General features: G+C 54.6%; 8 protein-coding genes across 8 annotated transcripts; 6 read left to right on the top strand and 2 right to left on the bottom strand.

The window, feature by feature from the left end:
• Positions 1 to 1,124: 1,124 nt before the first annotated feature.
• Positions 1,125 to 3,123, top strand: LTHEOB_5456 (MFS transporter; the record flags this gene model as incomplete). Its single annotated transcript, XM_035514603.1, has 4 exons — positions 1,125 to 1,289; positions 1,367 to 1,594; positions 1,648 to 1,772; positions 1,827 to 3,123. The coding sequence occupies 4 exons, from the start codon at positions 1,125 to 1,127 to the stop codon at positions 3,121 to 3,123; spliced, it is 1,815 nt and encodes a 604-aa protein (XP_035373746.1).
• A 739-nt stretch (positions 3,124 to 3,862) lies between these two features.
• LTHEOB_5457 (Methyltransferase type 11) lies at positions 3,863 to 5,333 on the top strand (the record flags this gene model as incomplete). Its single annotated transcript, XM_035514604.1, has 9 exons — positions 3,863 to 3,937; positions 3,994 to 4,124; positions 4,178 to 4,219; positions 4,275 to 4,311; positions 4,391 to 4,431; positions 4,487 to 4,558; positions 4,613 to 5,099; positions 5,160 to 5,242; positions 5,297 to 5,333. 9 exons carry the CDS (start codon positions 3,863 to 3,865, stop codon positions 5,331 to 5,333), a joined length of 1,005 nt encoding a protein of 334 aa, XP_035373747.1.
• A 514-nt stretch (positions 5,334 to 5,847) lies between these two features.
• Positions 5,848 to 7,426, top strand: LTHEOB_5458 (MFS transporter; the record flags this gene model as incomplete). Its single annotated transcript, XM_035514605.1, has 2 exons — positions 5,848 to 6,075; positions 6,131 to 7,426. The coding sequence occupies 2 exons, from the start codon at positions 5,848 to 5,850 to the stop codon at positions 7,424 to 7,426; spliced, it is 1,524 nt and encodes a 507-aa protein (XP_035373748.1).
• A 676-nt stretch (positions 7,427 to 8,102) lies between these two features.
• LTHEOB_5459 (uncharacterized protein) lies at positions 8,103 to 8,960 on the top strand (the record flags this gene model as incomplete). Its single annotated transcript, XM_035514606.1, has 1 exon — positions 8,103 to 8,960. One exon carries the CDS (start codon positions 8,103 to 8,105, stop codon positions 8,958 to 8,960), a length of 858 nt encoding a protein of 285 aa, XP_035373749.1.
• A 1,363-nt stretch (positions 8,961 to 10,323) lies between these two features.
• LTHEOB_5460 (Ubiquinone menaquinone biosynthesis methyltransferase) lies at positions 10,324 to 10,746 on the top strand (the record flags this gene model as incomplete). The annotated part of the gene is made up of 1 exon (XM_035514608.1): positions 10,324 to 10,746. The coding sequence occupies one exon, from the start codon at positions 10,324 to 10,326 to the stop codon at positions 10,744 to 10,746; it is 423 nt and encodes a 140-aa protein (XP_035373750.1).
• Positions 10,747 to 13,281: 2,535 nt separating this feature from the next.
• LTHEOB_5461 (Pth11-like integral membrane protein) lies at positions 13,282 to 14,707 on the bottom strand (the record flags this gene model as incomplete). Its single annotated transcript, XM_035514609.1, has 5 exons — positions 13,282 to 13,870; positions 13,920 to 14,296; positions 14,348 to 14,415; positions 14,468 to 14,504; positions 14,558 to 14,707. The coding sequence occupies 5 exons, from the start codon at positions 14,705 to 14,707 to the stop codon at positions 13,282 to 13,284; spliced, it is 1,221 nt and encodes a 406-aa protein (XP_035373751.1).
• Positions 14,708 to 18,594: 3,887 nt separating this feature from the next.
• Positions 18,595 to 19,741, bottom strand: LTHEOB_5462 (Tropomyosin beta chain-like; the record flags this gene model as incomplete). The annotated part of the gene is made up of 2 exons (XM_035514610.1): positions 18,595 to 19,631; positions 19,732 to 19,741. 2 exons carry the CDS (start codon positions 19,739 to 19,741, stop codon positions 18,595 to 18,597), a joined length of 1,047 nt encoding a protein of 348 aa, XP_035373752.1.
• Positions 19,742 to 22,121: 2,380 nt separating this feature from the next.
• LTHEOB_5463 (Monooxygenase FAD-binding protein) lies at positions 22,122 to 23,626 on the top strand (the record flags this gene model as incomplete). Its single annotated transcript, XM_035514611.1, has 5 exons — positions 22,122 to 22,217; positions 22,328 to 22,973; positions 23,019 to 23,213; positions 23,269 to 23,457; positions 23,508 to 23,626. 5 exons carry the CDS (start codon positions 22,122 to 22,124, stop codon positions 23,624 to 23,626), a joined length of 1,245 nt encoding a protein of 414 aa, XP_035373753.1.
• Between the last annotated feature and the right edge of the window lie 151 nt (positions 23,627 to 23,777).

The following is a 23,777-nucleotide window of genomic DNA, read 5'->3' on the forward strand; positions in this document are numbered from 1 at the left end:
AGGTTGGTGCGACGGTCATTCTTTATGTTAGCTTAGCGTCTCGGTGGGCTAGTCATTGCATCGCTTGGTGATGGCGGAAGCAAACATCCGGACCTGTATTTCAAAGTCAAGGTCGAATAAATACATCCAGACGTGAGCTTGAAGTCCTTCTTCAAGTAGGTGCAACGTGCATAACAAGGTGTAAAAAACAGTTTCGTAACCTCGATGGGCTTTAGAAAAATTAACGTATGCGGGTAGTTGAAGCTATCGTCTGGACGTGTATGTAGAATTTTTAAATCGACATTCTCATCCGGACGATAGCTTCAGCTACCCATGACATGAGCAAAAAAGTAAATGGCTGCGAGAGGGGACTGTATGTCGCCGCTAGGATCGTTGCTTCCCCGCAAACAAGAAGCCCAATATCCGAGCCAATCGGACGGGCGCGGTCCGGTAGCAATGCACGAAGAGGCATTCATCTGCCAGGGCGGGGTGGCAGACCCTGGCAAGCGTCACAACTGCCGGCACGGCAGGCATTTGCAAGTGCCGAAGATCCAGAACGTGGCCAGCTGATCCGGGAACGACACCATTGGATTGCGGGCCAGCAGGTGTGAGACGTGGCTGTGGTGGCGCTGCCTCATTTCTATTCTTGCTGTTGATGTCGATCTCAAGTGGGCAGGCTTTGCAGCCATGTTTATTTGTTGGGGAGCCTATCAATTATGTAGCTTCTTTGTTAGGAGTTGATGTGTAGAATTGTGGGGTGCGCCGGGTAACCCCAGACTTCGGCAGGGGAGGGGCCTGCGGGCCAAGGGACCCACCGCGTGTGGAGAAAGAGGCGTTCGTCCCGCAACTTCTCAAATCACCTTCCGGAGGGGTGATTTGGCCTCTGTGCTCATCCCGGTTTCTTCCCTGACTCGCCCGGGGTGCTTGCATGCTCGACTCATGGAGACCGTCATCCCGCATAGAAGACCGCGAAGTCTAATCTATCGCTCCACAGATATACCCGCCGATGGTCCCGCTCGCCTATAAGTGTCGCTCAGGAGTTGCATCTGCTCCTTGAGGCAGCGGCATCCCAAGCGGTCCTCTCCCGAAAGTGGTTTCTTGTTAACATTGCCTCACCATCGAATCCAAGCCTGCTTCAACACAGCATGGCGACCCCGAAATCAGTCAATCCCGAGATTGAGAAGAATGACTCGGCCGAGTCACTTGAGCCCGTTGTTACAGCGCCTGACACCATAGTAGAAGGCCGATCGACACGTATGACGAGCGATGAAGAGGAGAAAGTTTCTATTTCAGCAATCATTGCGGTCTTCGTGAGTCAAGACTTCAGCTTCGCACAGATTCACTTGGGTCAAGATGAGTGAGCTGATTTCCCCTATTCGGATGGCAGTTCCTGGGCATGTCCTTCGTGGCCCCCGTTGCTTGCGGCTATGTGCTTGTCAATGGCATCCTCAACCCCATCGGGCAAGACTTGAATGATACGGAGAATATAGTCTGGATTGCGGGTGGCTGGAGTGTCGCGTCTGCCATTTCTTTCTCCATCGCCGGAGGTTGGAGCGATATCTTCGGCCGTCGCTGGGTCACGCTGTCTGGCCAGGTTATTACATTAGTGGGTGCGGTAAGTGGCCAATTCAGTGCGTCTTCAACGGTATTAGCACTGACATGGTGCAGATAATTGGAGCAACTGCTCAGAAGACTACTACCGTAGCCGCAGCATCAACAATTGTTGGATTTGGAGCCGGTGTTGCTTTTGTAGCATATCCCGGCATTTCGGAGCTCCTCCCTAATAAGTATCGGTACGTACTTGAAGGGCTCTCGGCCTTGATTGCATGCTGATATAGCGGCGGCAGCGGCATTGGGCTCGGCTGGACCGAGTTCTGCATCAACGTTCCGTGGGCGGCATTCGGTGTGATTATTGCCAACAAGCTTGCTGAGGAAGCGACATGGCGATGGTGCTACTACATCGCCATCATCTACTCGGCTCTCTGCACAGTCGGCATCGCAATCTTCTACTTCCCCCCGTCTCGACCGCGGCGAGACTACGAAAAGTCACGCTGGGACGAATTCAGGGAGCTGGACTGGATCGGACTGTTCCTCTTCACGGCAGGGCTGACGATATTACTGGTGGGGCTGACTTACCTGGGCAAGTCGTCGTACTCCAAGGCGCTGGTCGGGTCGACTATTACGATCGGCGCACTCGTCACCATCGCATGCTTCGTCTACGACTTCACGGTGCCGGCCAACCCGCTCTTCCCGCGGTCGCTCTTCGCCATGCTGCGCAAGTTCACGATCCACCTGCTCATCGTCTTCGTGTCGGGCTTCATCTGGTACGCCATGGCGGCGCTGCTGCCGCAGGCGTCGCTGTACATGTACACCAACGACCCGACCGAGATCGGGATCATCGCCATCCCCAACGGGCTTGGGGGCGTGGTGGGCGGGTGGCTGATCCCGTCGCTGCTGCACCGCATCAAGCACGTGCGCGAGCAGATCGTGGTGGCGCTGGTGATCCAAACGGCCTTCACGGCGTGCTACGCGGCCGTCATCCCGGGCAACAAGGCGGCGTGGATGGCGCTGCAGTTCTTCGGCCAGGGCTGCTTCACGTGGCTGACGACCATCGCCTACGTCACGGCCGGCCTGTTCGTGCCGCAGGACGAGCTGGGCGTGGCCTCGGGCTTGATCGGCACCTTCAGGAGCGCCGGCGGCTCCATTGGGAATGCCATCTTCAGCACCATCCTGCGCTCCGTCACCAACCGCGAGCTTGGCAGCAATATCGCGGAGGCTGCCGTTCGTGCGGGTTTCGATCCGGCGAACATGGCTGCGCTGGTCCCTGCTGTCATCGAGAACGCGGTCGGCGTGCCAGGCGCGCTGCAGGCGGTGCCGGGAGGTGTCAGCGAGGCCGTGGCCGAGGCGACGAAGACGGCCTTCAGGGAGACGTATGCGAAGGCTTTCCGCATGGTCTTCTATGCGAGCATCCCGTTTGGTGTCATTACGACCATTTGTGCTTTCTGGGTCGAGGACCCGAGTCCGCTGCTCAATTCGCACATCGAGGTGCAGATGGAGAAGGATGTCGTTGCGGGGAAGAGGTTTAGCGTGCATGGCGGAAATGTGGAGCACATTGAACGAGTGGATGAGGAGAGGCCGGCTTGATTGGAGGCAAAGAACCTGAACTTGAGCTTCTGGATTCCCTCGTGAACGAAGACAGTGGAGAACAATCCAGGAAAGGCTTCTCGGGCGAATATTCTTGGCTTAAATCAATTATAACAAAGGACTCCTCAGCTCACCTGGTACTATTTCGTACGGTTATCATGCCACTGAAGACTCTTTGAAGTGTGTAAGTGTTGCGGACCGCAGATGCGTGATGATACATTAGCATGCCCTAGGCGATTGCTTCTCTTGTACAGGGCATCGAAGATCAATGCCGTGGTCTTCCAGAACCAAGATGTGTGAAGAAATCGTCATGCAGAAGCGAGATGCTGCAGGTCTTCTGATAAGCCCATGACTCGGAGTGCCCTGACGAACGGTCGGAATTTCTGTGGAGCCTCGCCCACAACCAGAAAGCAGCACGCAAGTTCCAAGGCTCGCGGCGCCAACCAGATTACAGGGGAGAGCGACAATGATGACTCGGGTCGGGGTACTTCCAATTCGTGACGTGGCGCGGAAAAAACGACGGCAGCGGCAGTCGAGGAAGGCGGGCACACGGGCGCGCCCGTTAACTGCAGGGTTGTTCCCACTGTCTCGTTCCCACTCACTTATCACCGCCGAGCACGCCGCTTTGCTTCCCCGCCCGCGCCCCCTATCGTCGCCTCACACACTTTTCTTTTGCTTCTGTCGTCGAAGAATTCTTAGCGCACGGGAGCAGCCGCCCTAGTCTCCGACGAGCTTAATCATGTCCTCCCCTCCCCGCCCCACCGCCTCGCCCGAATTTCCTCCATCAAATGAGCCCGTCGTCAACATTCCAGTGGTACGAAACGTTACACCTTACCCCTCCGCCACCAACGCTCACAAACACGTGCCCAGGACGCCGACGAAGATGACTCGGCCATTGGTGAAGACGAGCTGAGCGACACCACCTCCATCGCCTCGACCATTTGGCGCCACCGCTTTGAGAACGGTCGCCGCTACCAGAAGTGGAAGGAAGGTGCCTACTGGTATGCAGACAGCCTGGGTGCGCCTGTTCAAATCTCACGCCATCGCCTTCTAGGGGTCCCAATGATGATACCCAGAACGACCAATTGGACATCGGGTGAGTTCATGCAATGTCGTTCTCGGTGCAAAACATAGCTCTGATTGCATTGCAGCCATCACATGCTGAGGATAGTCCTTGGTGATAAGCTCGTTCTCGCTCCCATTGGCGAAAACCCCCAGGCAAGATCCCTTCCAGTCTCAGGCATCATAACTCTAATCGAGCTTCTAGAGGGTCCTGGATGTCGGCACGGGTACCGGCATATGGGCCATGTGAGTATGATCCGGACGAATAGCAATGCGTCGTACTAATGCTCCTGCGTTTCAGAGACTTTGCGGATGAGTATCCGAGCGCCGAGGTCATCGGAACCGACCTGTCTCCCATTCAGCCCTCGCTGCTGTAAGGCTTCCGCCAAAACAATATGAAAATGTGAGACTGAAGACGGTATTGAAGGCCCCCAAACTGCAAGTTCGAGCTCGACGACGCCACCGAAAATTGGACTTTCCCGGAGAACCATTTCGATTTCATCCACACGCGCATGCTGTACGGCAGCATCGATGACTGGAACAAGTACTATCAGCAAGCATTCCGAGCCCTGAAGCCCGGCGGCTGGTTCCAGCAGCTGGAAATGTCCATCCTCACGCGCTGCGACGACGATACGCTCGACAAGTACGAAGACAAAGTGTTGAAGGAGTGGGGTCCCCTGTTTATCAACGCCGCCGACTCTCCTAAATTCGGACGCACGCTGGATATCTGGAAGGACATGAAACAGCGCATGCTGGATGCGGGGTTCGAAGATGTGCATCAAGTGGACTACAAGGTGCCAATCGGACCGTGGAGTAGCGATCCTAGGTTGAAGGAGATCGGCAAGTGGCACTTGCTGTATTGCTTCCAGGGTGCCGAGGGATGGGCAATGTACCTCTGCACACATGTACTTGGCGTATGCTTCTTCTCCCCGGATTGCCTTACCTTTTTGGATGTAGAGCTGACACGCAGCCAGTGGAAATACGAGGAGGTGCAGGTGCTGGTGGCAAGGTACCGTGCTGCCATCAGGAGTCGCAAAGTACACCCCTACTACACGTAGTAAGTCCTGCGCCGACCCCGCCGACCAAGCGTTCGTGGCTTACGAATCCGTAGCTCTGTCGTGTATGGCCGCAAGCCGGAGAACAACTAATATCGCATACCCATGCAAGGATTGGGCGGGGCTGCACACCCTTCCATTGCTTAGTAACACAGTGACTCACATCGCCAAGGCCGTGCTGCATTAGGCGGTGAATGTGAGTGGTTAGCAGGAAAAGTATTTTTTAAAGATGCAGCAAAGATTGCGATAAGAAGCGGCGAGAAGGTGAGTGCCAAGCTTTCGACAGGCAGGTGGTCGGGTTTCGTCACAAGCGAGTAATACAAAATAGCTCAGATGGTGAGGCGCTAGGTCCAAGTCGGAAGATATTCACATGTAATACATGCGGGATGGCCCAATGAGCGGTATGTGTAGCAACAAAGCTTTCTTCGGTCCTTTTCGGTGCGGATTGCTTCTCCATTTCCGGTAACCATGTGGAGAAGTGGCGCCTTTTAGCCATAACCCTCGTCTTCTGTTGCTCAACGTCAAAGAAAAAAATTTAAAAGAAATCGAGGCCCGGAAGAGACTGTTGGCACTTCATTGCTCTTCATTCCTCAGTACCTGGAACGATATGTTCGAGCCCATAACTGCGACTTACCCATCCCCGGAACAAGCGGCCGGCGACATTGAACAAGCAACACTCCAAAATGGTTCCAGTGAGTCATTCAAATCCTCAGTGCAAGCGCCTGAGGACACGCGCATAGCTCTTCAAGAGGACGTCCCGCCGAATGGAGGCTATGCTTGGGTCTGCACTGCCAGTGTTTTCCTCATCAATGCTCACACTTGGGGCATCAACGGCGTAAGTGACTCAATATCCAACCAAGGCGACTGAGAGGCTAACTTTTCGATTTCAGGCATGGGGGGTCATCCTCAACTACTTCCTCCAGAAGGGCACCTTCCCGGGCGCCGGCCACCTGGAATATGCCCTCATTGGTGGTCTTTCCATCTCGCAAGCCCTCATGGTCTCTCCCATCGCCGTCACAAGCCGCGAACGGCTCGGGACGCCAACGACTCTACTAATCGGCACCGCCGTAGTCTTTCTCGCCCTCTTCTCGTCGGCCTACGCAACCGCAATCTGGCACCTCTTCCTCAGCCAGGGTGTGGCGTATGGCTGGGGGATGGGCTTCCTGTACATCACAGCCACGGCCGTTCTGCCACCATGGTTCTCGACACGACGCAGCCTCGCGGTCGGGATAGCCTCGTCCGGCGCAGGGCTGGGCGGGCTGGCATACAGCCTGGGCACCGGCCAGGCCATCCCGAAGCTCGGCGTGGCCTGGACCTACCGCGTGCTCGCCATCTGCAGCGTCGTAGTCAACACGGTCTCGTCGCTGCTGCTCAAGGACCGTGTGCCGAAGGAGGTGCTCCAGCAGCAACATCTCGCACAGCCGGCCGGGCGCAAGTCGAAGCCGACCATGATGCCGCGCAACTTCGACCTGCGCGACTTCGGGCGCACCGAGGTGCTGCTGATCGTCTTCTGGGGGGTGGTGACGGAGCTGGGCTACATCACCCTCTACTACTCGCTGCCCAACTTCGCCACGACCATCGGCCTGTCGGACTCGCAGGGCGCCGTGGCCAACGCGCTGCTCAACCTGGGGCTCGGCGTCGGCAGGCCCGTCGTCGGCTACTACAGCGACCGCCTCGGCCGCATCAACATGGCCATGCTGATGACGGCCCTGTGCGCCGTCTTGTGCTTTGCCCTGTGGATCCCCGCCCACAGCTACACCCTGCTGCTCGTCTTCGCCGTCCTGGCCGGCACCGTCTGCGGCACCTTCTGGTCCACCATCAGCCCTGTGCTCGCTGAGGTCGTCGGCATCACCGAGATGGCCGGCGTGTTTGGCATCGTGTGTTTTGCGCTGGTGCTGCCGACGACGTTTGCCGAGCCCATTGCTATGCAGCTGGTCAACGGCATCGGCTTGGGCGAGGGCACGAAGAAGTATCTCGTTGCTCAGGTGTTTGTGGGCGCCATGTTTATTCTGGGAGCGGGCAGCTTGTGGATGTTGAGGTCGTGGAAGATTTTCGAGATTGAGAAGAAGGCCGCCGTGGAGAGGTCCGAGGGTGTGCCGAATTCGGATGAGAAGTCTACTTTGTCGAAGAGGATGGAGAATTTCTGGCTCAGCCCGAGGAGGCTCCTTTTGCCAAAGCGGGTGTAGCATGATGATGATGGTTAAACTCCAAGACCGTGTGGACACGTTCTTCATACGCTCTTCAGCTCTGTTCTTTGTATGTTTTGCAGTTTCTAATATCGAGTAGAGATGTAGGATACCTCAATCTCCGAGGAATATCTCCAATGCTCACATCTAATTCTCACTGTGATTTTGTTCTCTCTTCAAAGTCAATCCCACTTGCGGCGATGCATTTCCATGTTGCAACGCAGCATTTTGATCCGCTTCATATATCATCAAGGCATAAAGATAATTCAGCCCCCAATCTTTATAAACGAATCCCGGCAAAGCCATCAACCGTCGAACAGTGGAGATCATCAGATCTGGTGTGGTCTATGGGCTTTACTGAATGACAGGTTCGGCTTCGTTGAATAGAGGGATAATTGCCTATTTGAGTAGGCCATGAAGCCATCACTGAGTTCCAGGATCACCGTTAGACGGACTGCATTGCATTATGTGCCTCTGCTCTTTCCCTTTCCGGTCGCAGCTCCATGCGGTCCGCTCTTTCCTTCTTGATCAGCATTACTCGCGCACAGACTCCTCCCCCGAGAGCTCAAAATATCTAGCGACGGTCTACTAAACCCTCTCCTCTTCAGCTCCATTCTCATCCACTTTGACCAGCTTCTTCTTCGCGAGCTCCTCTCCACCAACAACCTCCGCAGCCATGTCGTCCGTCTTCTCTGGCCGCATCGCGCTCCGCCTCCACGACAACGTCGAGAGGTTCTGGGGTCAGATCAAGACCCCGAATCCGGAGGACGACCCGTGCTCCAAGAGAAACCGTGCGGCCGCCCTCTCCGAAGCAGCGTACGAATACTTCCGCAGCGACGCCCACGAACGCGCCGTTTTTTGGACAGACGCGTCTATGAGACGCACCAACGACTTCAGCACCAAGCCCGAGGGTGGTGCCGAGGGCGATCACGCCGCAGCGGCCGTAGTCTGGCGCCGACCCTTGCCCGATGGTGGTTGGGAATGGGCGGACGAGGTTCAAGTTTACCGGTGCGAGTGCTGCCCAGAGCCTGACTGCTGGAGTCACCCCTGCACCATCAGACGCGCCGAGATGAAGGCCGTCCTCATGGCCCTGAAGCGTGGATACGCCTCGGTCCGCGCACACCAGCACGAACGTGTCGTCGCCATCTACACAGACAATCTCCGTGTCGTCGACACCATCCGCGCCTACCGCAGGAGCCAGGCGAGACCTCCTGGCCCTCATAACTGGAGCAGAGACCTTTTGCGGGAGATAGTCCGCGTCACGAACGACATCCGTTCCCAGGGTGTTGAGGTTGAGCTCCAGTGGATTCCACGAGGCCAGATCCAAGGCAACAAGATCGCCGACTTCCTCGCCAGGAATGCCGCTGGCATGTGGCCGCCGCACTTTGAACTTCAGTGGAACGACGAGGACGAAGAGCAGGTTGATCGCTTGAGGATCTGGCACATCCTCAACAAGCGGGATCGCGAACGCGCGGTGCACCGTCCGTGGATGCTGTGTAAGTCTAATTTCCGCAACTCAAAACATTTGGCGTAGAATGAAGATAACTGCGCTTATTAGCCCCCTACCAGCGATTCGACCAGCCTCTCGCCAACCGATTTCCGCATTTGTTCCCTTCTGCCGGTTGACCTCATGGATGACGCACCTTATCATCACCATTCTTCAACCTGATAACCTCCGTCTTCTCTACACCCTCTCCTTGCAGACCCGCAAGTAAAAAGAACCCCTGGAAGGAAAACCAGCTTGGCAAAAAACCCACGAGACCACGGCGGATCACCCTCAGCTTCCATCATCATCGCCATGGCCACTTCTTCCCTCTCTGACACCTCCGCCACCTCTCCAACACTTTTCCGCTGCGATATGCGCGGGCGTGGGGTAGCTCCGGCTCCCCACGCGCCTGGCGAAAAGCTCACACATCCACGTCGTGCCAGGCGGGAACTTCTCAATAGGAGCACCCTATTGAGATGCTAAGATGAGCTACAGATGAGTGACTGTTGAGAAAATGTGGGTTTTCCTTATTGCTCCACAACAAAATGAAGTATGCCAGCAAACTAACTTCTTGAATCCCTTCAACTGGGGCAACTCTAGGAACTGTCTATCACTTGACAAGCAACATGCCACATAATAGCCGCAGAATTTTGGTAGGAATAACATATCACACAAGCATGGCTCTAAGTATGAACAGCTCTTTCATGTTCCTTTGCGGTATTGAACGTTGACATAGCAAAGTCACACTGAAGGGCCGCTGTGTTACCGCATTGCTGAACACCTTGTTGCCCTTACAGAAGGTGCACGATTGATTGCCGCCGCCCATCGGTGATCTCGGCCATCTCAATCCGTGCCTTGTGCCAACAACTGCTGAAGAGACCAATCTGACATGGATCTTGGGAATGTACCAGGCAATCGACATAGAGTCCGCTCACCAAACTTCACATGACGACGTCGGGAATTAGGTGAATTTGTTCCGAAAATATTATTAGAACATTGTAGTAGTGAGAACCTAATTGATCCCTGCAGTACTGCCAACGCAACACCATCAATTCTTGATGTTATTCGTTCCTCAGCAACGAGCCAAGCATTACCACCAAGAAAAGTAATCCCATAAATGCGCGCACGCAGGAATCTGGACCAGCTCATCTTACGGACACTTCGTGTCCTGTATTGTGTTCGGGCCCGACGCTTACGACGGGAGGGCGGGGAAGGTCCGTAGTGTTTCGGCTTCCGACCGCCCGAACTATGGGACATACGTCACGCGACTGACAGCTGTCAAAAGCATATAAACGGTGATAAACACGACCGCGCGTTGTTGCCAAACCATAAAAGCCCGGAAACAAGACATCAAACCCACACCATTCCATTCGAGCTTTCCGCCTTCCCCTCAACAATTCGACAATCAACAATGGCCACCCAACAGCAAGTATTCATCCTCACCATCGGCATCGACTTCGACTGGGCGGCCGCGAACCTGCAGGAGAAGATCGACACGGCCGCCGTCCGCGCCGCCGTCATGAAAGGCCTGAAGACGCTCGACGGCGTCGAGGGGCTCACCCACGACCTCTACCTCTTCATCCCGGACAAGGAGGAGCGCGTCTACGTCGGCGAGATCGAGCAGAAGCTGCGCGAGCGGTCCTGGGACGGCATCGTCGTCGGCTGGGGCGTGCGCGCGCAGCCCGACATGACCGAGGTCTTCGAGCGGACTGTCAATCTGATCAAGGACGTCTCGCCCGGTTCGAAGCTGTTGTTCACCGGGCCCGCGCCCGACCATTTCTCGGCTGTGAAGAGGAACTTTCCGCATTTGCAGCCGGGGAAGGCGGCGGAGTGATTGATTGGTTGTCCGAGGTGGTGATTGGGTTGACGGGGTGGGTTCAGGCCGGGTGGATGTGCTTCAATTGACTGGAAGCAAGATACACGTGGTTCCCTAAGTTTTGCGCCTCTGTCTGTTCTGGAAGCAGACTGATTACTACTGGACTCTCCAGCACATGGTTTACCGCACGCCAGACTATCCCTGCTACTGCATAAGCGCCCGGTAACACCACTCTATTATCATTCTTTTTTGAATTATTTTCTTCGGGGCGTTCTTCTTCCGGTTCTGGAATCCATCGATGAAGAATGAGGCAAATACTTCTCTACTTAAATTGAGACTCAAGTTTGTTGCCTGCGACATAACGTTTTCAATTCGACTGGCCATCGGCTTGCGGGACCGTATCCTGTAATCCCTAATAGGCTTCTGAGTTTCCTCACTGCAGCTGCAGTTCTGTCGAACTTATAGTGAGGCCAAAAAGTCTACAAGAATACAAGACCATAGGAGAGGTGTTGGTTCGACAAGAGTCATGTCTCGTTCCTTGGCACGGTAGTGAAACTGGAAGCGGAAAGCAAGACACTTGGCAGAGGAGCGGTTTAAACCTTGGTTAGATTTGATTGGCCGCATTGCTTCTTAATTGACATCGGAAGGAAGGAAGAGAAAAAAGCAAAGAGAGAGAGAGCGGGCACCGGCTATTCCGAAGGATGAAGAAAGAACAAGAGCTCCTGTGGAATTGGGCCGCGAAGGATGATGAATCCAGATCACAGCCTCGATATAGGGTCCCCCTGCCGTGCATCCGTTCCGCTTGGCGTGACGAGGTGGGGAAACACAAGAAGTTCCACTGCTAGCTGAGACGCGTTCGCCTTGAGATCCCGACCACCAAGCATTATGATCTCATATCCGATCTGAGTAGGTAGTACAGCTGCAGATTGATTCCGGGCCGGAGAACGCGCGCGGGCTTGCGTTATACTCAGTATTTGAGAATGGAGAGGCGACAGCTCGCCTTGCACAGAAAGCATGGCCCGACACCTCGATCGTCGCATGCCGACGGGGGGAGCAAAATCATAAACAGGAAAATCCATCGTAATACGGGCTCAGCCTTCAGAATGGTGGGGCAGCGTAGCAGTGACACGGCTACATGACCAGCCTTTCCTTTCTCGAGGTAGCTTCGGGGGGCATCGAGGCAATGGCTCCGCATCCGCACGCCGGCGCGCCCCCCAAACCAAGTTCGTCTGAAGCAATGATCAATCGTGAGCCTATGGTCTGGATGAGCGGGCCGTGACCGGGTGGACAGTGGCTGGCTGGAGCGCCACTACATATCTTTTCGAAACCGCACGCCCCCGATGCTACGTGACTCGTTCCCGGGCGCCTCGGAGAGTCCGGTCGTTGATGGTCGCGGTGCGAGGAGCGTCCGGGCGGCACGATAACGTCAGCATCCCTGCTTCGGATCGCAAACCGTTTGAGGAAAAGCAAAAGGGAACAAAAAGAAAAGAAGTGTTGAGAAAAAAAAGGAAAGGGTAGGAACGCGCGCTCAAACTGCCTCGTTAGTCAGGTTTTGTGGGGTCGTACGGCAGTCAGAAATCTCAGACAAGGACATTCACATGTTCGACTCAAGACTCCCTGTCAAGTGCGAGAAAGACGCGGAACCAGAGAAGCAGGGCGAAAATAAAAAGGACGCCGCCACTTACATGCGAAACATTTTGACTCTGGCCACGCAAAACAGCCGGCGCAACCACTTTGCTACCTTCGCTCCGCCTATACGAGAGGACAGTAACAGCCGGACGCCACTTCGGCAGTTAGGAGTCTTAATTGTGGCTGGCTGGCGTTAACAAGTTAGCGGAAGGGGCTGCGGGCGGACCGGTCTTGGTCCCGTCGCATCACCAACCGACCGCCCAACCGAAGGCAGCCGATCACCTTAATCTATCTGTAACCGGGGGAACGACGCGGGATAATCTCCCACCCCCTCCAGTCGCGGCCCGCTGTTAATTTTGCTTACAGAACAAACCTTGCCCTGACTCGGAACATGCGACCGAGTTCAGCCCTAACAAGGTCGTGTTCCTGAGTGACTGCGCATGCATCGAGAGAACGTGATGGGAAAAAGGAAAACGAAATATGAGAGGCGTTACTTCCAACGCGCCCCGCTCGCACAGCCTCGATGGCCGTTGCAGCGCGAGACTCCCATACCATGTTGTGGCAGCAAGTGTTGCGGCTGTACCGACTCGCGTCACTGGTGATGTGCAAGCATTGTTGGTTAAGGTTTTGGCTTGCTGAGCCTGTCGTGGCTATGAAAGTCAAATCAGACCATCCACGCAGCGGGCCGGTGAAAGCTACTGCCTCATAGCCGCATGAGTCAAGCATTAGGATCTTCCCGTACGCCCGAGGTTGTGAGACAAAAGAGATCTTTTCTGTAGGTGATTATGTCTAAGGGCATCGCCGGCCCTTTGTCGTGTCAAGATGTAGTTGAATAAAGATACAGGGGTATAATTGAAGCCATCCTTGAGTCATCACACAGTAAATGCCTGTGAGAGGAAAACGCCCAAACGCCACTCGCGGTCATCATATCCGTTCATGTCGGCCACCTTCCATGAAAAAGCCCCTCTCGCTCTGCGTGAGACTTGGTGTTCTTGGAACTTCGATCGGCGGCAACGTAGGTGTAATCGGCTCATCGCTTCCCGACCGCGTCCGTTTTTGCGTGACCACTGTGACCACTTTGATGCCGTCGTCGCTGTCTCTGCTCGAGTGGCTGGATCCCTCAGACATGACGATGGCCTTCTCGCAATTCGTCCTCACCGCGTTCAGTTGGCCGTCCCGGCGAGCCAGCTCAAGGTGCACCGTGTCACACTCTCCGCGCTCTTGATCGTTCATGCTACAAAGGGTGTGGTGGTTCTTGGTAGTCCCCAGTGCGAGGCGAGAGTTCCACGTACGGCTGCGGTGGTTTGCCGAGCTCTGCGTTCGCGTCGATCCCAAAAGGTGCGGGAAGATGCGGTTGAAGAAGGCTTTGAAGGTGGGTAGCGAGGCGCAAATGATGGCGGTATTGATCTCTACGGTAGACCACAGAGCAGCGCCGACATTGTCGTATGTAACATCGTTGGAGTATGAAATCTTGTAGATCGACGAGAGTCGCAGGCTCGAAGTAACAGTGGCACTGCCAATCATGATTAGCGGATGTTTACTGACTCAAACGTGAGACGTACAATGTTCCAAGTGCGAAGATACCCATGAGCGCAATCTTCTGCTTCTTGGGGAGGTTGAGACTCTTGATGACAGGCATCGGCAGAATTACGAGGACAATGTCAAAAACGATGTTGGTGGATGCGTGCGAAAACCACATGGCACCGAAGTTGACACAGTGACCACCCTTGATCGACTTATCCCAGAAGAAGGGAATAGGCGTGCAGTCGAAGACACTGATGATGACCGTCTCCAGGGTGAACAAGCTGTTGAGTACCAGTACGATGCGGCAAGCCAGCTGCATCTTCTTGATGGCAAAGATGCGAAGATACTGCAATAGGATGGAGATCTTGACCAGACCGACGGCGCCGTTGTAAAATATGACACTGACGTAGAAGTACTAGACAAGGTTGAGCGAGAGCTTTGGAAGGAAACGGACGATTTTGCACACCTTGGAAAGTTCCATCTGGTTCAGTTGGGACACTTCCCACGTATGCATGCCGAGACCATGGTGCACCTCTGTCAGGGGTCAGTTGAGGACGCAGGTGAGATGGGCAAGAGGGAGCCGCACGCAAAAGCATCATAGCCGCCATGACGATGGTGAAAGCCTAGTCGAGAAGTCAGTCGATGGGCGGCGTCAAGAGGGGTGAATGTACAGTACCATCGCAGAAATGACAAACCAGTCATCAGCCCCAAAGCTTTTCACGACGCAAGTTCGGATGGCGAGACGGGCAGAAAGGATGACAAAGGCCAGCACCGTCATGGTGACGACGGTTGCGGCGAAGCGCGTCCCATTGGCGGAAGCAGCCATGGCGGACTATGTGGAGTTGGGAGTCGAATGGACTTTGGAGAGGCCAGAGGGGACCAGAGGCGGGGAGGAGGAGGGCGAGGACGGGTATTATCAACAGTTGACATGGAGAAGCTTAAGCGCAAAAGATCCTCGCAGGGGCCCCATTATTCTAGAGAGTGCTAAGAGAGGCACAGCGGAAATGCTTCGGGGCGTGAACGGAGCACACGCCAACGATCAGAATGGTGGAGGAGGTCTTGGTACGCGACCCCGGGTTCCTGCGCCGGCGTGCTGGGCCCCCTGGTCAGGTCAGAGGCCCAGCCAAGTGGATGCAGCGTGGCGGCTCGGAGGACGGCCGTTTCGCGTTAAGACACAGACCCTTGAACCCCACGATCACTGCTGACAGATTGTGCTCGGCATAACGCAGACCCAGACGCACGTGGATCAGCGTCGATAGTCAGTGGCTGATCGCACCTCATGGGACAAGCACTGCTGTCTTGGGCCTTAAAACGACCGGGTTCCTTCTTCATTCCGTTGGTGAGGTGCTCTTTGGGCAAGCATCGCATGCTCTTGGCCCGGTGGGCTGGGTCTCTGTCGCCATCGCTAACTGCACTGGAAAGGAGAGGCCGTGCCAAATAGGTACAATAGCCAGGAATAAGATCGCTCCACCAGGGGCCGTGCTGTCCGGGGCCGCTGGTAGGCGGCAGGTGGTATGAGGCGTGTTTAGGGCCGGGGCTGCCAGAGACGGGACGGAAGGCGTTCGCTTGGCTGGCAGTTGGGCCAAAAGACAGACGGCGTTGCGCCTGGTGGATACGTTCTGAGCACGTCTCAGGTGCGCAGCCAGCAGCGAGAATGGTGGCGAGGTTGGAAAGGACTTCTGGTCTAGTGCGGTGCAAAGTAAGCCGGATCGGCAGCGGTGGTCCGTGTCGGGCAGCCGTGAGAGTGGAGTTTTGGCTCAAGCCGGAGATTTGCGGCAGCGACGACTCCGCCCGCCTGCTTCGCGCTCCATGACTCTTGCGCCTCCAACGTCGCGCCTGTAACCGCGCTCCTCTGCTGCTTGCCGCGCCCCTCGTGCACTTCGTGCTCTCAGACATCGAGTCTCTGCATGTGCATTGCGCCTGCAGCCCTGGCGCCCCACTGTGCATCTCTTGTCTGCGCAGATCAGCTCGCCTCACCCCTCACCACGTGGGCAGTCTCGCCATCGCCCATGACGTTGTTGGAGCCTGTGCGCGATGATTGACACCAGACGGTGGAATTGAGCTCTGATATCTGGCCGTTGGAACCTATCAGGCCACCGTTGCGCGCCAATGGGCGGTTTTGTCGGAGCCACTAAGCATCTCCAACGCTCACGACAAATATCGGACCCGGCCTCCTTAAAACCCGAGCAGTCAGCAGCCGTAAGCGGTTCGACAACTTCCCTATGCAGATGAAATTGTACCGGTCGATCGCAGCTTCACCCATCGTCACAGGACACTCCCCTTCCAGCTAGTTGCAAGTCGAGTAGCCAAAACGTGCTATGCGCATAAACCAGCCTCTACCCGAGAGATGACCGTTCCGTCTTTCGGCCAACCACTCGCGAATGCGAGCACCGCGCCGCTGTTGCAAGCTGACGCCATGGTGCCAGTCTCTGTTCACTGCGCCAGAGCAAACGATGCACGTCAAGCGTTTCACGCGACTGCGCCGCGATCGCTTCGCCTCGATCGAAGATTTTCGGCCCATTGCTTCCGATTGCAGCAAAGGGTCTTCGGCCAGCTGAAAAATTGCCCTCCACCCACCCAACGCTCTAGGCTGAACTGGGAAGCTCCAAAACCGCCCCTTAAGCAAAAGCCATGTCCCCATTCTTCTCCCGCAACTCTAGCTCACTGCGTACATAGGCCCCGACCGAAGTGCAAACGTTACGTCCAATGTCTGGACAGCGTCAACAATGTTGTGCCATCGTCAGGGGCTTCTGTCAAATTATCGCCACAACGATTGGATCGGATTCGCCGGCATCGGACGCCCTTCAGCCTCTTTCCCTTTTCTTCATTCGTCATCCTTTTCTCTTCCCTCAGCTGTTGGTGTCATGGTGCTTTCGGAGGCGCCGTAAGGTTCCGCCACTAATCGCAAGCGCCGGCTACAGTTCCGCCTTACGGCGGAGAAATCAATTACCAGGAACCAACTTCATATCGACTTCTTCATTAATTATTGGATACAAAGCAATCCTGCCGTCGATTTTCTTACGTACTGCCATTGTGCCCGCGCAAGCTCTGCGAATGAGCCGTATTTAACCGCCCCAGGCAGAAGAAGCAATTGCAATCCCGTCAATCGGAGCCAATGGACAACAGGCACTGTTCTGTTTCGAGTTGAATGCCAATCAACCACACATCTTCCATCACCCCAAGCATGTCGCTTTCGCGTCCTCCCAACGCTGCGTCACCTGCCACACCAACAAATGATGAAGAAATCCTTGGTTTCTCACTCCTCCAAACTATGCCCCATTCGCCGCGGGTATGCTTCCCCCCGCGCCAACCGACGCCACGCTTCCAGAGAACCGGATCTTGGCTTTATGCTGCGAGTGCTAGCTACCACCACACTTAAACATTGTTTTAACCATCAACAACAGCAGATCTGAATCCACTTATCAGGTTTCTCCCCGACCTGCTAAGCCCAGAAGATGATGTCTGTCGGCTTCGCTTCCCCTTTCACAATCTAAATCCTTCGCTCCACCCGCGGCTTGTCGCAAGCCACCTCGGCTCAACCGACTGACCTCGGGTCGATCGTCATGGCTGCGGGAAGAAAAGACGCCATAGAACGCATCAATAACGACGGTATCGGATAGAAAGCAGAGTACGTGCGAGTAAAAATTTTCTAACAACGCAGTGCTCCTCCCTTCGCCTCCAAATTCCGGACCCCAACCTCCCTACACGCCCGTGCGTGTCTCTCATCCCTCATCTTAGCCTTGACCATTCACAGCAGAAATTCATTCCACTCCATCCACTCCTTTTCTCCTCCACAGATGACGTCGCTATGGCACCCCGCTCAAGCCATGGCTCGCTCGCTCGCTCGCTCCCACACGATCGTCAAGCGGAGGCAGAAATCTCGTATTTTCTCCTTCATAATCGATGCACGTAATGTCTATCTGCACATCCGGCATCGCACGTTGCTCATGTGCACCGTGACGGTGTTCGCGAAGTATATGCCCCACAGTTCAGCGGTGTTCGGACGCGAGTGGGGTCTGAGAGCAGGCGGGGCCTCGCCCCGGCCCGAGTGAGCTCGCGAGGCATGTATACGCGGGACAGAGGTTTGCTCTACGTAGTGATGGAGGGAGAACAAAGGGGGTACCGGAGGGTGAGGTAGGCATTGTGATTTCATTTTGTTGTCTTTGGTATTTTTATATCTGCTGTGAGTGCGATATCGCTCATGGGAGGCAGATGAACGTGAAAAACATCTGCCTTGCCTCTCGCTTCAAGTATTTGTTTTCATGTACATGATCCCCCACTGTACTGTCTTTGTGGGAAGTGATTCAATACTCAATTTCTCTATCTACCACGTCAAGCTCTTTTGGTCCTGTCCACTTTCTCGGGATGCTCGTTTTGTATTCCCATGAAAGTGTAGTAGTGAAGCAGGAAAAACAAATCCATCTTTCGAGAAAAAGCCCTGTTGAAAGAAAAGAAAAGGGCAATCCTGCTTTTTAAGGTTCATGCTGACGAGGTTTTGATCAATTTCGTAAGCCTGGTCAAGAGATGCTGGACTTTTAAACGCCTGATAGTAAGAGTCAAAAGGAAGAAGAAAGACCAGGAATGTTTTGATGTGAGGCAGGTCTGGATCTGCGATTTCTGCCTTCAAAAGAGTATGTCGTAGCCTTCTCCAAGGCTCGACATTCTGTTTCCCAAACCCTTGTCTACGACCTTTCTCGAAGGAGGCTCGGTGATTCAGTTGAGGTCGTTGAGTGATCCTCTAGTACCGCATCTCAGGCATTTATCTTCTGAACCAAGAAGTCCAGCAACATGAGCATAGCAAGGGCTTGAGCCAGCCAATTCCGTCTGAAGATAAGAACGGTAAAGTTTACTGAGGTTAGCACGGTCAGTATCGCTGTTGGCCATGTGTAGCGAGACTGCATGACCGAAGAGTGGGGACTTGTGAGCTTTTCTGTACTCCGCTATCGGAATGTTCCGGTTTGCAGAGGTGGGACCGCCGTGAGTGTAAACCAGATAGCCATTCTGGTAATACTTGTTCCAGCTGAGGGTTCGGGTGGCACATCGCGTCTTGGTCCATTTCGTGCACTCCAGGAAGTAATCATGCTTGTCGCCGCCCCAAGCTTTACGTAGCTTCCGAAGGGAACCTCGGGCAGTAGGAGTCTTCCGAAGTGTCTCAGCCAGTTCATCCAGCATCTTTTCAGACATGAAAGACTCAAAGTAGTTCAAGACTGTTTGGATCAGGGGAAAATCAATATTGTTTCCGAGCATGTCCCTTGCCGTTTTCTCTGACCACACCCCATGGGTGTGATTGAGAGCCTTGGTCTGGTTTCCAGTCACCTGGTCCTCCTTTGTCTGCTGGTTCGCTGGAGCCGGATTGGGTTTTCCTGTAGAGATATCCCTGCCAGTCTTGGACCTTTGCACAAGGGGTATGTCATCTCCTTCATGCAGGGTTTGTAACCCATTCGTTTGCTTTCCCTTCTCTCCACTTGAAGGCGTCATTGGCATCTGATCGCCGAACCTGCCGGTCCCAGGCACCGGCATACTTTGGTTATTGCTACTGCCATCATCTTTAGTCTTCTTGAGTGATCGCTGGAGCTCCGCGATCCTCTCCTCTACTGAGGAGAGCTTCTGCCTCTTCGATGCATTCATCTCCTCAACTTCCACAATTCTCTTGAGAGTTTCCACTTGGCTGTTTGCTTCTTCAAGTTCTTCGTCCAGCTCTTTTCCCTCTTCTTGTGCTTTCTCGGCCCGTTTCGCAAGCTCCTGAGATACTGCCTTTCTAGCTTGCAATCGGCTCCGAGCACCTACGCGGTTGTCCCTACTCTCATGTTAGTGCATGAATCACCTATGTTTGAAGCGCATTTCACTGACTGCTGTTCATTGGTTGATTTCTGTGCAGGCTGAACTCCGTTGATCTGTCCGATACGCCAGCCCGGACCATTTGCTCCATTCCTGCTGTGACGTGAGTAGGTGTCCAGATGATGTACATGTGAGGTGGCGCTTACTGCCCATGCTGCATGCTTGATTTCGAGACCTGCCGCTCGCTCAGGTCTACTGTGTGGATCGGAGGGCCTTTCTTGGTGAGGCAGGGCGTTGAAAGGCAGTGATGGTAGTGATCAGGCGCACTGCCCGACGGGCAATGGTGGTGATGCGATATAGTCGCTGGTGCGGTGAAGATGCCAACGTTGGTTGTTTTGTGTTCGAGCGCGATCGAGGTGGAGCAGCGTGTTAAATAGGGTGCTAGCGCGGATCAATCCTGGGGCCGTCTGACCATGTGCGCCTGCTAAAAGAGTAGCTGCGGCAGAGTACCCTAATGGACATGCAGAGGGAAGTCATGGAGCAAGTCAATGCAGCCGCGTCGAGCTTATCTCACATTGCGGAAGGAGCCCGACTCTTCTATCCAAAGCATGACATATCATTTCTCACAAGATACTCCTCTGTGCGAAAACTTGCTGCGCAAGGGGATTTTCGTTACGAGCTTCACGGTAATTCTCCAGCTTATCTTATTTGCCCAGCCACGAGCGATGTTGAAGAAAATTATCAAACGTGACTAGTGTCCCCTGTTGGTGTCCTGCATGAGCACATGGCATAGCGTCACCGTCAGCAACGTATGTCAACCAGGGGAAATGCTCTCTAAGCAAAAAAAAACACCAAATAAGACCTTGAGTCAGTCCCATAGCAAGGCTTGTTAACTCCCTATTCCATCCAAGCATCATTTGCAACCCAAAGATCTTTTACCACTCCTGCAAACAGTTCCCTGGACCACACTCATCTCCGGGCTCACCCATTACCCTCCGACCGCATGCGCCGCAGCATTTCCATTGGCTCAACGTCATGCGTGTCAATAGTTCGATACTGTTGACTACGCCCTTCCTGCGCTCGGCCCGTGCAGCTTTTTCCCACACGCTATCGCAATTACCCTCCGCGCGCCCACGATAGCATGGCTATTTAGAGCAAACCCGTGAGTTGAAGCCGAAAAGCTTGAACGCTGCAACTGTTGCAACGCAAATGAATGAGCTGTTATATTACGACATATAATCGCGGCACAGGCGTGATCATCACTAATTCAACCAACGACAGGTCTTGGGACACAATAATGGAAAGCTTCTTCTACATCGACTTAAATATCATTTTGTCTACATATGATTTCGCATCCAAAAAAATGTGAGTCTTCGCTCTGAGAAAATCGAAGCACACCTTCCTCAGCTCTATGGGATTGATGTATATAAGTATCGTAGTCATTTTAAGCTTACAACACTAAGTACCAACAAACTCTGAATTAGTCATCACCCAACACACATCCATCCGATCGGCATATCTTGGCTCAATGCACATAAGAAATCTTGGTCTTTGTGTTCCCGACACCTCGCCGGGACCCTAGTCAACTCTCTTCTTGACACCTGATGAGCCCTTCCGAACGGCCAATAGTAACGAATTCCCCCTTCTCAGACCATACATACCAGAGCTCCGGAAAAGCGCGGAAAGCAACGAATGTCGGCGATTGAGATGTATCCAAAGATGGTCTGACTCTGGTCGAGGCAAACGTTCATCTCTGACGAACCGGAATCTTCGGCCGAGGCGGCGCTGTTGGAGGCCGAATTTACCGAAAAGTCGGCATTCTGCACCGCCGACGCTGATTGAAGATTTTGCATCAGGGGCCCCGATCGGAAGGAGCCCCAAATGAATCTGCCAGGGTGCGGCAAGGGTGGGAGAAGGGAAAGAAAGAAGCATGTACTGAATCAGTGTCTTGCTTTTGTGGCTCAGAAAAAAAAAGGTTTGCCAATGGCGCCTTAAGGGCCGTTCCGCGAAGCTTAAGTACGCCGCAGAATGTACAAAACTGACTCGCATGAGATCAAGAAGAACAACAGACTGCTGGCTCGGCAGAAAATGTTCAAATCATCAACGGTGGAAGCATGCAATAGAGACATGGCCCTAGAAAGAAGCAATATATCCAGGCCGCCCTCGAGACCGACAAACGGGACTCGTATTGGCCCACACGTCGTCATCTTGCCTGTCAGCCCCACTAGTATAAGCCTCATCTCTCATTGTGCATTCGTACCTCTGCTCCTACTTCGGCCTCGGCCTCGGTCTGCCTTAATATGGTCAGTTGCCAGTTTACTCTCAGCACGGTAATGATCTACGTTACGTCTCGCGGACCTCCTTTCGTATGAAAGTGTTTAAATAGCTCCACGAAACAGCCATCAGCTTGCTGTTTTCTTTATACACACAGCTCTTTGCGAATCTCAGCAATCAAGTCCAAGATGTCTTCACCAGCTTTGAAAGTTCTCGTCGTTGGCGCCGGGATTGGCGGTCTGTCAGCTGCCATTGCGCTGCGGCAGCAAGGCCACGAGGTCGAGGTATGCCCAACCCAATGAAAGAAAGCAAAAGTGGATACTTTCCTGCAACAACAAGGAAAAGTGAAATACAAACCAGACCACACTCACAACTGACACTCTTCCCTTCCCAGGTCCTCGAACGCTCCCGGCTCGCCCGCGAAGTCGGCGCGGCGGTGCACCTGGCGCCCAACGCCACGGCGCTGCTCAACGGGCTCTCCATCTTCCCGGAGACGTTCGAAGGCACCGAGTACAGCGGGATGGCGGTGCGCGACGGGCCGCGGGCGGAGATGCTGGTGCGCATCGCCGTCGACCCGGCCGAGCGCGCGGGCTGGCAGGCCCGCTACTGGCTCAGCCACCGCGTCGACCTGCACGCCGCACTCAAGCGGCGCGCGGCCGACGTCGGCGTCGTGCTGCACACCGGCTGCCCCGTCGAGGAGGTGGACTGCGCGGCGGCGAGCGTGCGGTTGGCGGGCACGGGCGAGGTGAGGACGGCGGATGTGGTCGTCGCGGCTGATGGCGTGCATTCGGTGGCGAGGGAGGCGGTCGTGGGAAGGCATGTTGAGACGAAGACGTCGGGGAAGTGCTGCTACAGGTGGCTGATGCCGTACGAGGCGCTGGCGGAGGACAAGGAGTTGCACCTGTTTACCGAGGAGCCGGGCGTGTTGACGGAGCTGGTGGGTGCGGATCGCCGTATCGTCTTCTACCCGTGTTCGGGAGGGAAGCTGATGAACTGCGCGGCATTTGTGCCGGTGGGAGAGGTGGGCGAGATTCAACCAGGTAAGTGTCTGCGGAGAGTATGCGGAGCGTAGCTGACTGTTTTAGGTTGGAATCAATCTGGCAACAAGGACAAGCTGCTCAGCTCGTTCGCCAGCTTTGCGCCTTCGGTAAAGAAGATGCTGGAGAAGGTACCTGATGGAACAGTGGCGGTTTGGGATCTGTTGGATATGGAAGTCCTCCCCACTTGGATCAATGGACGCGTGGCGTTGATCGGTGATGCAGCGCATCCTTTCCTTCCTTGTAAGAGAAGCTCTCAAGTGCTCTTCCCCGGAGAGATTGCTGACAGTTGATGCAGATATGGGCCAAGGCGCTGCCCAGGCAATTGAGGATGGTGTCGCGTTGGCCGCTCTGCTGCCTTTGGGAACGACGGTGCAGGACATTCCTCGCCGCCTGCAGCTATACGAGCAGTGTAGGAAGGAGAGGGTCGACTGGGTTCAAGAGACCACTCGCTGCAGAGGAAAAGATGGTTCGCGCCGCGAATTCAGTAAGTGCACTCATATTCACGTCTTGGACTAGGCTGACAAATTTCAACAGGTGAAATCAAGGCGGTGATGAGTCGTTGCACCGAGCATAACGCTCAGAAGAACGCTCTTGGGGTCCTCCAGCTAGCCACGAAAGGACAGGAGCAGTACCGTGTTGAGGCAAGGATTTGATTTCGGTCTGGTTGAGTACTAGTAAACGTCTCTTTCTTCTTTGAGTAATAGTAAACATCTCCTTCTTCTTTGGGTAGTGACGTCACCCGGAGATGACCGAGTCCGGGTGTGCTCGGCACGAGTCGCCTCCGCCCCACAATCCACACTCATC

Source organism: Lasiodiplodia theobromae (assembly GCF_012971845.1).
Source record: "Lasiodiplodia theobromae strain AM2As chromosome Unknown scaffold_15, whole genome shotgun sequence".
NCBI lineage: Eukaryota > Fungi > Ascomycota > Dothideomycetes > Botryosphaeriales > Botryosphaeriaceae > Lasiodiplodia > Lasiodiplodia theobromae.